We start from the raw sequence: 16252 nt of genomic DNA on the forward strand, positions 1-16252 counted from the left end.
TAGCATACAGTAATAGCATAGTATGATAACACAGCAACGTTCAATATTATAGTATCACAGTAACAGTAGCATAACATACGCTAATACCATAACACGGTAATATCACAATAAATACCCTTATACGCGAATATAAAGATAGTAGTAACATAACGTCGATTTCGGACCATGTAACAAGTTGAACAGCGGGGTCAAGTGTGGCCGTCAGATTCTTCGAGCCGATTTCTCTGTCCCTCTGTCAGGGGTCGTTAACGCCTCAAATTACGACTATGGCCGAGGAATAAAGTCCTAATAGAATCCAACAGATGACCATTCTCGTAAAGTGTATTTGCATGTACGTCTGTATCATTCGAGCAGTTTTCGGCAAACAAGTTCCTCGACGACCGGTATTACAGCATCGGTAAATAGTATTTCGTGAAACTCTGTCGGCTCGAAAGCGTATTTGAAGCACATTATGTAAATCGCGACACTGTAGTGTTTGGTGAGGTCGGCTCATCGAGGTAAAATGGGCTTTAAAGTCTGGATACACAGGATGCGGCGAAAGAACGTGTTACACACATGCTTCTTATCAAATAACTTTGAATGCAAATATTTCTTTTTCTATGTTCAACGATAGACCTTCCACTTATTTCTAAGTTCAGACAGAGGCAGGAATTTGAACATATTTTATGATAAAAATGAGTGAAATAACACTTTAGTATAATATTATTAATTTGAACAAAACTTCTGATTCACATTACACATCTTTGTATACAGCACTCGATGGCTGATATCATTCCAGACAATTTTCTCCTTTCAAGTCAAACGTCTAATCTTAAAATTCTATTCTTGCTAGTATGCTGCCACTGTAATCTGACAGAGGCAATTTAGAACAATTTAAGGAATTTTGAGGCACAATTCAAAAGCAACATTTCATGTAAGATTAACAACTTTCCTATAAGACACCAGTACACATACACAAGATATTTCATTAATAAACAGCATTTGCAGCGAGTACATTAACAGAGTTTCATCTGCATAGTTTACCCGTTCATTCTCGTTCAGAAATGACTATTACTTACAGTTTGTGGGATTAGTAAATGTAGTTTAGAAGAATATCATTACATCCCGTTTTGCTGTGAACATACGCCGTCAGCTGAGGAATCGTAGAAAGTGTCAAATCAGTGCTGGATGATTGAGCAAATAAAAAGTTGATGACTCATACATGCCTCGAGCTTCAAATAAGAGTCGAATCTTCCTTTATTCATCTTATCGACTGGCAGTCTGACGATCGGGCCTTAATGTTACAGTAAAGCTTAACTGGACGAAAGACTTGTCGAAAATAACAAAGCAAACAGCTTCGACAAAACAAACGGAGAAGTTGGATGCAAACGTGGAAGCAATTAAATTCTCATTAGATGTGCTTGCGAGGTGTGTGGATTTAACGCACGGATGACGTGATCGTCGAATTTAACTTGTTAATCTATGACGACGAATTAACTCGTCATTTGAGAGTATTCCTTTGATACGCGTGTTAATGGGCCACGTAAATTTATGTTTTTCCATTATGGAGAAAAGAAAAATTAGTAGGGTCCATAATTATTAAACGTCACAAACTTTGTATAAAATTGACTGCATTAACTTTGATATTTTCAAAATATTTTTGAGGAGGAAATTTAGCACTCTACCTCGTCATCCGTTGTCCACTAACCTAGCTGCAAATATTTTCATGTTCACATCTAACTAATATTCCCACGCACTACTTAACTAATTATAAATAATAAACATAGCAAAATATCATGAAAATATCTGCGATTTGTTCAAAATAAAAATACTACTTTTCGAGTGCTTGTAGTAATTAAGGTCGAACGGCCATTTTGATTATTCCGGTACGTCTACCGTTGATCAAATTTTCCTGCCCACAATGCGAAGACCTAAATCGATAAAAAAGAACTGGGACACCGAAAAAGTCCTTTATTTTTTGGTTATCGTATTTTGGTACAAAACATGACACGGATCGTCACAGTGACGGCAGTCGTTTCCGGCGAATCTTTTGAACGTTTGAACGAAAAATGTGGCCGAGAAAGAAAAAGAAGATTCACGAAACCGAAGGTGGCCGAACCACCGTGGCGCCGTTCACATTTCATTAAGTGCGATGCTCGAGGAAACTACCTGTGTACGAGCTTTAACGCTTCCCCATGGTCAAAGGAGAGGAAAGGAGACGGCGATATCCAACTCTCAGCAGCTGAGATAAACGTGATAGAACAGGGAAAAGAAGAGAAGAGAATGAAGCGTGTAGGAGAGAAAGGCAGAGAACGGGAACAGAAGCTTCTCACGGAACGAGTTGGAACGGAACATGGAGTGACTATACGATCCACTGTTAACCCTTTGTTTTATGGCTTTTTCGAAAGTTATGTTCGCCGCGTTGTCCTGAATTTCAAGCACGCTTTAAGAAGACGAATAGATGCTTACACGCGTCACTGGACGATCTTTTCTCTTTCATTTTTTCTCTACTCTACATTTTAGTCCTCGGGCAATTTTTGTAAAAAATGATCGAGAAAATTATAAATTAATATTTAAAGATTTAACAAAATGTCTCGTTTATTCTATGGCCACAGTCAGCACAAGAATGCCTCTTCCGCAAAACGGTGAAGACGTCACCCCTTGACGACTATTCATTATCCTTTATCCTCCTTAAAACTTTCCCTTGCAACCAAGAAAGCACTCTGACAAAACGCACAGGACATTCGCAAACAAGTTCATCGCCATTCTATACAAACTAAGCTTAAATTTAAATCTAAATTTGTAACAAATGTATGGGTGAAATAACAGAGGAGGAATGCACACGGAGAACGTCGCGAACTAACGATTAACATTTAGCCGAGAAAGATCCGATATCCATTCTCCTTCATCGACTGTGAAAATGTTAATTGAGAAATTGTCGCGGCTCGTAAAAGTTCGCTTGTGCGACACGGGAATAATTCATGCGGTAAATTAGACGAGATGAGTTCGTACGTTCTTGCTTTCAACGTTCAAGCTCGTTATAATGGCGAAACTTGCGAATCACGACTGAAAATCAATAACGATCAAGCGTTACGTTCATTATTATGCGTCCTGTGAATATTTTTCGTCTCGGCTACCAGTCTGCTTGTTCTTTTACTTTTTTCCTGTTGATTCGTAGAGAGCATCAATAAATTAGGCTCGAGAACCGCAACCTGGCGCGATCAGTATTCTATTAGATGCAAACGGTTGTTCCAGTTCTGTAGTAGGACATCTTAAAATAGTCGGATCGTATAAAAGTGTCGTCGAAAATGGAAAGCGAAATTTTTTTAAATATTTCAACCGGTATTTCTAAAAGGAGCCGTTCGACTCCTGAAATATCGGATTTTAAACGCTTTCGTTGTTTTAATTCTGTTTTTGGTTATTGGAGACAATATAGATAAATATAGATTGTTAGATATTATAGATAGATTGCAAAGTTTCACGGCCTTATTCAATTTCTAAACAGTATGGTTATAATAAAATATGTAAAGAGTACAATTATCACAGAGAAATTGAAATGAATTTAAAATTCAATTCACTGTATGACTCGGACGTTCAGTTAGCAAAGACTTTGTTATCCAAAGGATCAAACGAAGTCATGATCAAGGAGATTAATGATCAAATCATGATCAAAGAGATTTATGATCAGCTCATGAAGAAGTCACGATCAAAGATAAGACTGTTATGCTTATTCTTTCTTAATTATTAAAAAAATTGTTTTCTGTTCGAAGTTTCGGTATCAGGTGTTCAATAACCGATCACTCGATTCAAGAAGTATCGAATCAAACTTTTAACTGCAGGAAATCTTCTGTCGACACGCATCGTAGATGGCACGGATTCGAATCAGAAACTCTAGATATCCGCCTTGGCGTGTTTCCAATTCCTCTGCCGCCATCAATTTACTGTTTGTCGTGGACGTGCGTTAGCTACTCGTTTAGGTACATCGCGTTCTTTATTATTTTTCAGCTTGCAAAAGCTCCGCTTGTTCCATTTTCTCGTTAAATCCAAAGTCGAGAATTTATGATGGTGTAAGAGCACTGTTTTTTGTTTCTGCGGGTTGCTTTTGACCGTGTAGCACGAGTCATTTATACTGAAATAAAAAGAAACCTTAGTCTACTACAATATCTTTGATGAAGTCGGTAAATTGTTCTTTTAATGAAATTTTTACGTTTACGTTAATGGATAACTTTACCAGTCATCAATAGTAAAATTGAATATATTTAACCATTAAAATTAACAATCATTTTATACGAATGTACAAAATTGATTATTGTGTGTGACTGTATAAAATTGATTATTTTAAACGATTGTATAAAATTGATTATTTTAAACGATTGTATAAAATAATTATTTTTAATGAAATTGTTAGTTGACGTTATTCGATAACGTTACCAGTTATCATCAGTAAGATTGAACATACTTAACCATTAAAATTAACAATCATTTTATACGAATGTACAAAATTGATTATTGTGTGTGACTGTATAAAATTGATTATTTTAAACGATTGTATAAAATAATTATTTTTAATGAAATTATTAATTTACATTATTAGATAACGTTACCAGTTATCATCAGTAAGATTGAAGATATTTAACCATTAAAATTAACAATCATTTTATACGAATGTACAAAATTGATTATTGTGTGTGACTGTATAAAATTGATTATTTTAAACGATTGTATAAAATTGATTATTTTAAACGATTGTATAAAATAATTATTTTTAATGAAATTATTAGTTGACGTTATTAGATAACGTTACCAGTTATCATCAGTAAGATTGAAGATATTTAACCATTAAAATTAACAATCATTTTATACGAATGTATAAAATTGATTATTGTGTGTGATTGTATAAAATTGATTACTTTAAATGATTGTATAAAATAATTATTTTTAATGAAATTATTAGTTGACGTTATTAGATAATGTTACCAGTTATCAACAATAAGACTGAATATATTTAACCATTGAAATTAACAACTATTTCCTACGAATGTACAAAAATTATTATTGTGACAACATAAAATTTATCATCGTGTGAGTGTATAAAATTGATTACTTCATACAATTGTATAAATTAATTTTCTTTTAAAATTGTTACTATGAAATTGAAACATTGCCACTATGAAGTACCTGTATGTGTTCAAGTTTTTTAATTAAATTTTCGATGATGCTACCGTGGAATTCCATTTTGCAAGATACGCGCTAAATAGTTTTATGAAGTAGGTGATTGCACGGGCGTATACAGGAAACATAATTTGGTTAAAAAATTTAGAATGCATGAAATGGACGGTAACGTTGCTTTTGCATAACGGATTGTACGTGTATAGCGGCATTAATGAAACCTAATATTACGATTTTATTCTCGAGCGAATAAATCATGCAATCGTATTGCAAAATGTTATTTCAGGATACGAGATGTCGTGGCCGTTCCAAAAGAAGTCTGACGACGTTTTTTTTCAACGGGCGATCACTAATTGACGCGCATCGAACGCCTACAATCGATTTGCATTTTTAATTTTTCTTACTTTCGTTTTTCGTGCAAGTCAAATTTCTTTAATTATACTTCTGTGTACGTGTATTTCTGAACGTCGTAAATTATCAGACATTTTTCCGCTCGGAAATTTAATGTTAATCACGGCATCTAAATTTTGTCGGTTTCTCAGAACACTGACGTGACAGAGGTATAAATTAATAGGTAGATTTTAATTTATGATTAGGTTATGAACAGATGGTTTTTAATTTCATTAAAGTGTATTTTAACGTTACAAAAGGTTGTGTGTATTAAATATTGCCGATTTATGTTAATGGTTTATTTAAATATTTGACTCATAAAATACTTGAACAGCCTGTAACTACTAATTAAGAAACAGTAACTAATTACTAGTTACTGATAATTTCCACTGAGAATGTAGTATAATGAAGTACTTATAATAATGACTAATTAGTATTATGATTATAATAAGTTGTAATTACTAATTATGCAAATTGTTGCATAGTTTTGAATTTAGGAATTCAAGGCTTAAAATATTTCAGCTTACAAATTCGCAGATTTTTTAAGTTTGAAATTTTCAACTTGTTAAGTTCAAATACTGATTGTTTGGGCTAATGGGAAATTTATAAATTGAAAAATTGAAGTATTAGAGTATTGAAGAATTGAAGAATTGAAGAATAGAAGAATTGAAGAATAGAAGAATTGAAGAATAGAAGAATCGAAGAATTAAAGAATTGAAGAATTCAGAAATTGAAAAATTGAAGAATTGAAGAATTGAAAAACCTAAAAATTGAAGAATTGAACAACTGAAAAATTTAAAAATTGAAAAATTGAGAAATTAAAAAATTGAAGTATTGGAGTGTTGAAGTATTGAAGAATTCAAGAATTATAGAATTGAAAATAGGAACACTTAGAACTTGAAAATGGCAATATAAGAATTTTGAAATTATAAAATCAGGAATTTGAAAATTCCCCTGAAAATAATAAATGTCCCTGGAAATAACTGCTTTCTCAAACTTTTATCGATATCGTTGAAAAACGATGCATCTACTGTTTGGTTGTTTCGGGATATCGATTCGTCCCGTATGATAACAGGACACAGGTACTTGTAAATTTCGAACCGGGTGGCAATCGAATGGAATCGACCATGGTGTATAGAGTGTGTAGATAGTTTTGTTTAGAAAGTTACTGGTGACGACAAATGGCCATGGAAACGATGACGTAACACATACGGGGTTCGAGCCTCATCGTTGTTACGGCACTACATGTTCACTTCAGGAATAAATACAGTAATATTTTACAGTGAGTCTACAAAGCATTCGTGCACTGATAAGTTTCGGATGGGACTTCATGAAATTATGCTTTATTAAGTAATTTTCTAATTTGGAAATTTGGATATTTGGAAGTTGCAATTTTGGAATTCGGAATTTTGGAAATTCGGAAATTTGGAGATACGGAAATTTGGAATTGGGAATGTTGGAATTCGGAAATTTGGAAATTCGGAAATTTGGAATTCGGAAATTTGAGAATTCGAAATTTTGGAATTCGGAAATTTGGGATTCGGAATTTTGGAATTCGGAAATTTGGAGATTCGGAATTTTGGAATTCGAAAATTTGGAATTCGGAAATTTGAGATTCGGAATTTTGGAATTCGGAAATTTGGAAATTCGGACTTTTGGAATTCGGAAATTTGGAAATTAGGAATTTTGGAATTCGGAATTTTGGAACTCGAAATTTTGGGGTTTCAGAAATTTGGAATTCGGAAATTTGGAGATTCGGAATTTTGGAATTCGGAAATTTGGAATTCGGAAATTTGGAATTCGGAATTTTGGAATTCGAAAATTTTGGAATTCGGAATTTTGGAACTCAGAATTTTGGAATTCGGAATTTTGGAGATTCAGCAATTTGGAAATTCGGAATTTTGGAATTCGGAATTTTAGAATTCGGAAATTTGGAGATTCGGAATTTTGGAATTCGGAATTTTGGAACTCGGAACTTTGGAACTCGGAATTTTGGAATTCGGAATTTTGGAGATTCAGAAATTTAGAAATTCGGAATTTTGGAATTCGGAAATATGGAGATTCGGAATTTTGGAATTCGTAAATTTGTAAATTCGGAATTTTGGAATTAGGAAATTTGGAAATTCGGAATTTAAGAACTCGGAATTCTAGAATTCGAAAATTTATAAATTCCAAATTTAAAAATTTGGAAATTTGTAATTTGCAGAAACTAAACGCATCTAAGCAGAAACTTGACACACATCAGTCCCTTATAACACATACTCCCCTCAATTCGTATCATCCTCCATCGCTATTCCCAAAATCTCTCCCCAGTTTCCTCTTGCAACAAAATCATGGACAGTGTGGTAACGATCATATGCCCACAATCACGTAAATCAAAAGTGTGACAAAAATAAAGAAAGAGATGACACAGAGCAGCGTGCTACAATGTGTATTTTTCTCGATTTTCCATGATTCAATTTAGCCGGGAACAGCTTTTGATGGACAAACTATCGCGATGCGAACTCGTGACGCGAGGACGATATTTTTATAAGTTCGGTGGCATCGGTCCAAGCACATTGGACCACCCTCGATCGATCTCGTTTTGAAAATAAAAACCAACGTTCAATTTAAATTGTCGGCCATTTGTGAATCGTCAATTAACCAGCGTTGTTGTTACTCAAATTTTTTTATACGAGGCAGTTTATTCCTGTATCATTTCTCTCTACAAACATCATGATGTATATTTCAGTAAATGTCGATTTTTATTAACTTTTTTTTATTTAAAAGTTAAATTTAATTTAACTTTTTCAATTTAAATTTAATTTAACTTTTTAAGGTTGGGTCAGGTTAGGTTAAAAATTAAGGTTGCGTTTGTCGTCAAAATATTGTAGTATCGATACAATATACAGGTTTGTTCGATACTTAAGTTGTGGACGGTGATTTTAATATTTGATTGATTCAATGAAATCATTAGAAGTATATTTAACACTAGAGGTATTGGCATTAAATGCACACCTTTTAAATTGAAAATGAAGTTAGGTTCTCAAACTCAAACTGGAGAAATCAATGTGTAAATATTGGGATATCAACGTATTCTTTTTCTTAAAAGACTATGATAGAAATTTTGACAAAATGGCAGTAAAATTTTGTAACATGTGAGACCTGTAACCAGTTATTATACTACTTTGGTAGTGCTAATGTTAATATCTGTAGTATATGAATAAAAGAATTCGGAAATTTGGAAATTCAGAATTTTGGAACTCGGAAATTTGGGATTCGGAATTTTGGAGATTCGGAAATTTGGAAATTCAGAATTTTGGAATTCGGAAATTTGGAATTCGGAAATTTGGGATTCGGAATTTTGGAGATTCGGAAATTTGGAAATTCGGAATTTTGGAATTCGGAAATTTGGAAATTCAGAATTTTGGAATTCGGAAATTTGGGATTCGGAATTTTGGAGATTCGGAAATTTGGAAATTCAGAATTTTGGAATTCGGAATTTTGGAGATTCGAAAACTTGGAAATTCGGAATTTTGGAATTCGAAAATTTGGAGATTCAGAATTTTGGAATTTGGAAATTTGGAAATTCGGAATTTTGGAATTCGGAAATTTGGGATTCGGAATTTTGGAGATTCGGAAATTTGGGATTCGGAAATTTGGAGATTCGGAATTTTGGAATTCGGAATTTTGGAATTCGGAAATTTGGAATTCGGAATTTTGGAGATTCGGAAATTTGGAAATTCAGAATTTTGGAACTCGGAATTTTGGAGATTCGAGAACTTGGAAATTCGGAATTTTGGAATTCGAAAATTTGGGATTCGGAATTTTGGAGATTCGGAAATTTGGAAATTCAGAATTTTGGAACTCGGAATTTTGGAGATTCGAAAACTTGGAAATTCGGAAATTTGGGATTCGGAATTTTGGAATCCGGAAATTTGGAAATTCGGAATTTTGGAATTCGGAAATTTGGGATTCGGAATTTTGGAGATTCGGAAATTTGGAATTTGGAAATTTGGGATTCGGAATTTTGGAAATTCGGAATTTTGGAATTCAGAATTTTGGAATTCGGAAATTTGGAGATTCAGAATTTTGGAATTCGGAAATTTGGAAATTCGGAATTTTGGAAATATGTACAAATAGAAGAAATTTATCTGTAAAATATATAGATGTCTATAAAATACACATCCATAAAACATATAGAAAAATTTGTATAAAACACATAGATGCGTATAAAACATACACATATGCATGAAATACAACATAAGTTCCTATAAAACACATAAGTAGATCTCTTGCGAAATCTGCACCAAAATGTTTTGTTCCCTTAATCGATTTCTTACGCGGTTACAAGGCGCGATAAAGAAATAATTCATTCGCGCGACTAATTAAGTACAACACCGTCTGTCAAGCGTAAAAACGGTGAATTCGGCAGAGCATAAAAGTCGCAGCAACACGTTACTTTCCATTTCTACAAATCACGATGTCCTCGTGGAAGGACAAGTGAGTCGCATTTTGAGAATAGAATTCACGAAAAAGCTGACGGCACAAGGGGATGGTATTTCCTTCTTAGAAACCCCATGTGTTTGTTGGCTAACTTACATGTCCTCCCGGTGTAACTTGTAAATTAAAAATATCCTCGGAATTTTCTTAAAAGTGAAGTTCAAACGATTCTTTTTCTCGTGCTCCGTAATACGCGACGCAAAGCGTGAGTCACAAAATAAAGAATGCGTTTTTATAAAAATATCTTATCCATGAAAAATGATCAAAAGCCAAAGAATAACTTAACGCGTTGACTCCGCGCTGTAAAAATACACTCGTGTGGTTAGATGTATCGAAATTTCTTTAACCTATCGTTACATCGTACTCCAAATACGGTGTATTAAATAATGTCATATGAGATTCTTGTATTTTGTAAAACGCAAAGTTCAGATATATTAGCCCTTTGCACTCGAAGATAATTTTACTGTTTGCAAACAGCAACTTTAAAATATTAATTACAATGTTAAATGACTTCTTTTGAAGTTATTATTTCTCTACTAATAATTTCCACTGTTGTCTATTTCTCTATGTTTATACATCACATAAGCACTATTATAATGCTTCTTTTAAATTATTGTATTAAATCGAATGGCGCCTAAGAGGCACCTTTCGAGCGCAAAGGGTTAGATAGGGATTTGTGGTCAAATAGCACGTATTACGTATACATATGAAAATCAAGACTCATTTATTCAGTATTGTCAGACAAAATAGTCCATAATCCATACTTTCACCTTTATTACCTATCTACAATATGCAATCTACATATCAATAATCTCGTCTAAAAATTCTTACCGCAATGTCTTAAAAAAAACTCTCCAAACAGATCGAATACGAATGACAAAATTTTAAAAAATTTTAAAGGAGACACAAAGAAACGAGTCTCGGTATCATTTAGAGTAGCAAAAAAATAGCGAGTCATCGATAACAGTAGTACAGAGGGGCATTCCCAAACGTAATAACCTGTTCGATAGTGATCGATCGAATCGACCGGTTGTTTCGTTTGACGTTTTGAAAAACGTCGCAATGAAGATAAGCCAGAGTTAGAGGACTTTTATCGGGCCAGGTTCCCTCGAGAGAGCGAACGAAGAGAAAACTGACGCATCCACGCGGACATTGTGGGTCAAGGTTCGCGGCGATAGTCGTCGTTTCGCCGAATCGCTTTGCCGCAGATACGTTCAACGAGTATACGCTCGAAAGCAAATATGGCCTCTCTAGGGACGAAACGGCGATCATAGGGAAAATCGACGATTTCAGAGAATATTCTATTCACAATTTTGGGACAGCTCGAGAATTTCGAGGCATATGAATTTGGGAACATAAGCATTTCATTAAATTGAGATTTTGGAGATAACATGGATATTAAAATCTAGGAAAATAGAAAATTTATGAATATAGGGAGTTACAGATTGAGGGACGTAGGGATTTGTGAATCTAGGAATTTCAACGACTAACGCGGGTTCTGGGATTTCAGTATCTAGGGATTTGGAATCTGGGAACTCAGCACCTAGATATTCGGGACATAGGAATTTGAGGATTTGGGGATCTAGGAATTGGGGGATCTAGGGATTGGGGGATCTAGGGATTGGGGGATCTAGGGATTGGAGGATCTAGGGATTGGGGGATCTAGGGATTGGGGGATTTAGGAATTTGGGGATCTACGGATTGGGGGATCTAGGGATTGGGGGATCTAGGAATTGGGGGATCTAGGAATTAGGGGATTTAGGAATTTGGGGATCTACGGATTGGGGGATCTAGGGATTGGAGGATCTAGGGATTGGGGGATCTAGGGATTGGGGGATCTAGGAATTTGGGGATCTAGGAATTGGGGGATCTAGGGATTGGGGGATCTAGGAATTTGGGGATCTAGAGATTGGGGGATCTAGGAATTTGGAGATCTACGGATTGCGGGATCTAGGGATTGGGGGATCTAGGGATTGGGGGATCTAGGAATTTGGGGATCTACGGATTGGGGGATCTAGGTATTGGGGGATCTAGGGATTTGCGATCTAGGAATTTGGGATCTAGGGATTGGGGGATCTAGGAATTTGGGATCTACGGATTGGGGGATCTAGGAATTTGGGATCTAGGCAACTTGGACATCTACGAAATTTCTGCGAACCAGGGAGTTTGGGATCTAAGGAATTTGGGATCTAGGGAATTTTGGGATTTACGGAATTTGGACATCTAGGTAATTTCTAGGATCTAGAGAATTTGGGAGCTAAGGAATTTGGGATCTAGGGAATTTGAGGATTTACAAAACTTGGATATCTAAGAAATGTCTGGAATCTATGAAATTTGGGATCTAAGGAATTTAGAATCCAGGGAATTTGGAGATCTAGGGAATGAATATAGAAAATTTTGGGATGTGAAGAATTTCTCTGATCTAGTAAATTTTTGAGGATCTATGGAACTTGGGGATCTAGAGAATTTATAAATCTAGGAAATCCTTCGGATCTAGGAAATTTGTTAGGATCAAGGACTTCGAAAAATAAAAACGGGAGATATAGGAATTTGAAATTCCGATTCTAGAAATTTGATATCTAAGGACTTGGGATTTAGGTACTCGGTTCCTAGGAACTCGGTTGCTAGGTACTCGGCATCTAGAGATTATTCGCGATTATAATCATCCGTGAAAGACGTGAAATTGCTATGTCCATATACGCGAGCGTTTCACGCGTGTAAAATTCACGGCACGCATTTCGAATCAATCCTTCCACATTACATCCGTTTCTTATTTTTCAATTCGCCGAAAAACAGCGAGAGCGGGTGAAAATACGTATCGTGCGTAACATTTAAATGTACCTTTATGGAACGATTTTCCTAACCGTGGATGGTAGAGGTTGTGTAAGCAATGATGAAATAGAAATGTTTCTCTGTACGTTAATAATTAGAGGCCACAATCACGTTCGCATTTCTAACTTCTCTTCTTGGTACTTATTGTTAGAGCGTTCGTAATAATTACATCAGGTTCGTGGGTTACTTGTTCCTGCCGTACGCATGCACGACGAACAGGTTGGCGAATGCCGTGCTTTTCGAGCCGCGTATTATGCGAGTGGCGTTGTGCGAGAAAGAAAGAAAAAGAAGAGTAATTAACACGGACCGCGAGCAGAGTTTGCCTTTGAAAAAACGAAAGAAACACGGGCTCGCAAAACGTCTGAATTTTATTCAAAATTACGTAACACCCTTCGTTCAGACGGCCGATGTTAAACACGATTCGTACGTTGAATTACGCTCGACTTGCTTAATTACAAATCGATGCGGCTTATTACGAAACGGGGGAACATTATCAAATTTTAATTACATCTCCGAGATTAGGCAATACGTTTCGAGTAAATGTTATTCCGAATAATATTTGCACGAGCATCGTCATCACGCCTCGTGGAGAATGATTCCGAACGAGATAACGTTAACCGTATTTAATTAGTCCAAGGACCGGTTGACTGCCATCGAGGGTCATCGATGATCGACCCTACGAATTTAATTAATCAAATAATAGCGATAAAGAAACAAACGGAAAGAAAGCAGACATTGTTACAAGAAAAATTATTAAGGTTACGATACCAGTCGTTTATTCTGAACATGACTGAAATGGTTTCTCCAACAGAACGAATGATCCGTTGTAATATTTACGACTCTATGTTATCTTCTCACGGTTAAGCAGTTACCAGATACTATATTCAAATATGCTAACATTTTTTTAACTTGAGTCCACTTTTAAAACTTCTCGACCGATATGCAGTGTACAGGGAAACTTTATTAATCAAACTTTATTATAATTTTATTTTGGATACAGATAACGATTATCGACGTTGCGAACTTCTTTTCTAATTAACATTATTTAATCGTTTCGGCTTGGGGAAATTTTCGATTTAACGACGTCTGATCTTTGTTCAATCAACAGTGACTTTAGCGGATGACTTATTAAGATTTGTGGAATTATTGTGCCGAAAATTGGAATATGGGGTTTTCGAATTTTGGGATTTTGGAAATTTGGGATTTTGGAATTTGGGATTTTGGAATTTGCGATTTTGGAATTTGGGATTTTGAAATTTGGGATTTTGGAATTTGGGATTTTGGAATTTTGGATTTTGGAATTTGAGATTTTGGAATTTGGGATTATGGAATTTGGAAATTTTGGAAGTTGGAAATTTTGGAAGTTGGAAATTTTGGAAGTTGGAAATTTTGGAGGTTGGAAATTTTGGAATTTGGAAATTTTGGAAGTTGGAAATTTTGGAGGTTGGAAATTTTGGAGGTTGGAAATTTTGGAATTTGGGATTTTGGAATTTGGAAATTTTGGAAGTTGGAAATTTTGGAATTTGGGATCTTGGAATTTGGGATCTTGGAATTTGGGATCTTGGAATTTGGGATCTTGGAATTTGGGATCTTGGAATTTGGGATCTTGGAATTTGGGATCTTGGAATTTGGGATCTTGGAATTTGGGATCTTGGAATTTGGAAATTTTGGAATTTGGAAGTTTTGGAACTTGGAAATTTGTGTTTGGAAATTTTGGAATTTGGAAGTTTTGGAATTTGGAAATTTTGGAATTCGGAAATTTTGGACTTTGGAAATTTTTTAATTTGGAATCTTGGAATTTTCAATTTTTGGGTATTTAGAAATGATAAAATCTGCAAATTCGGAAATTTGCCTTCCTATATCTCATCCCACGTGACGCACACAAGTATTAAAACTCCACAAATCAGTCCTACATTTTTTCCTCAATTTCAACTTTAATTTCAATACCAACCTGTCCACCAACGATCACCACATTCAAATCATTCTTAACATCTATCCATTCTTTGTCCATCTGAACGTTATAACTTGCATCAATTCTAACTTACTTTCCATCAAAAGCATAAGTCAAAGGGTTGAAATCCAGTTGCGACGTTGATGATCGACGAAACCTCGGCTCCGTTAACGAGCTTCCTGAGACGTGGCATGGCTGACTGGCCATACGCGCACGTTCCTCGAGGCGCCAATGTTCAAGAATTTAATTAGTGGCATCCTCTTTCGCTTTGAAAGTAGAGTCGGCAGCTTTATCCATCTCGATAGTGGTTTTCAGTGGTGCCACGAGCCGCTGATAACTAATACCAGCACGGGCCGGCATGTCGCCGAGAAGCGGTTCTGGACGAATGAAAAATTTTACTAATGCCGACTAAACGGCTATCCCAGATTCTTCTCCTATTAACACGTTGCTTGTTATATGACCGCTGCGGATCCTTGTTATGGGAATTTAATTTGGTGAAACAATTCGACGAGGCATAGTAAACCTTCATAGTTATAATCAACATTTTTTTTCAAATTAAAGCACGAGGTTTAATTTACTGATGTTATTAATTTAGGTGATAATTTATTTATGTTATTCTGATTTAGATGATTTTGAATTTACGGTGATTCTTAATTTATTCTTATTTAAATGATTTATGTTCTGGTTTAGATGTTCTGACTTAATTCAATGATAGTAACTGATGTAAATCATTCACTCTGAGTTACACTACCGTACATAAGTATCCGAACACAAGTGAAATATGCATTCGCGTTGCATGAAAGTTATTCAAGCATCTGCAACAGTAACTAAAATCGATTTTTTTTCTGCGAAAGTCAGAATACTGGAATGTTTTTCGATTGATAATTCTCGTTTGTAACTCATATCTCGATGGAAAAGAAGCTACAGACGAACTAAACCGAAACTGTCGAGTGCGTAGCGTTACCTCCATTCTTATCTCCATTGAGGGAACCTAAACATCTACCAACAGTTTGCAAACACTTGAAACATATCGAAGAACCCTCTGAATACGTTCCGCACCATAGAAATGAAACACAGTAGAAATTAAAATTTTTTTTAGAATCGAAAGCGTTTCATTAGATTCACAAATTTGGACTTTGAACTTCTGGACATGAATTTTACTTTCACACTTTCATTGTATAATTTGTACTTAAAAATTAATTCTATTACTTTATGACACCTCAAAAAAGATAATAATAATTATTACAAATGATATGATGACCCTAAATACCTTTCGTACAAAGTTCAACTATGTTTTATGTAACGAAACCAAGTGTGCGGTTACTTATGGACAGTAGTGTACGTGCAAGAGAGATAAAATAGTGTGAAGTAATGAATAATATTGTGGAGGTTTTGCAATGTGGCTGAAGTGATAAAGGATACAATATTTTTACTAGTAAGGGTGCTTGG

At 35.1% G+C, this 16252-nt stretch overlaps 2 protein-coding genes across 14 annotated transcripts in view; one reads left to right on the top strand and one right to left on the bottom strand.

Annotated features, from left to right (window-relative positions):
- LOC100877371 (uncharacterized) overlaps positions 1-16252 on the top strand; it is a 197961-nt gene that overhangs the window by 41521 nt on the left and 140188 nt on the right. The gene's annotated exons all lie outside the window — the stretch shown is intronic.
- LOC143264330 (uncharacterized) lies at positions 1827-15255 on the bottom strand. The gene is made up of 2 exons (XM_076531098.1): positions 14898-15255; positions 1827-4108 (listed from the first exon to the last, which is right to left on the bottom strand). The coding sequence occupies exons 1-2, from the start codon at positions 15008-15010 to the stop codon at positions 3913-3915; spliced, it is 309 nt and encodes a 102-aa protein (XP_076387213.1). The 5' UTR covers positions 15011-15255; the 3' UTR covers positions 1827-3912.

The sequence above is a fragment of the Megachile rotundata genome, chromosome 1 (assembly GCF_050947335.1).
Source record: "Megachile rotundata isolate GNS110a chromosome 1, iyMegRotu1, whole genome shotgun sequence".
NCBI classification, from domain to species: Eukaryota; Metazoa; Arthropoda; class Insecta; order Hymenoptera; family Megachilidae; genus Megachile; species Megachile rotundata.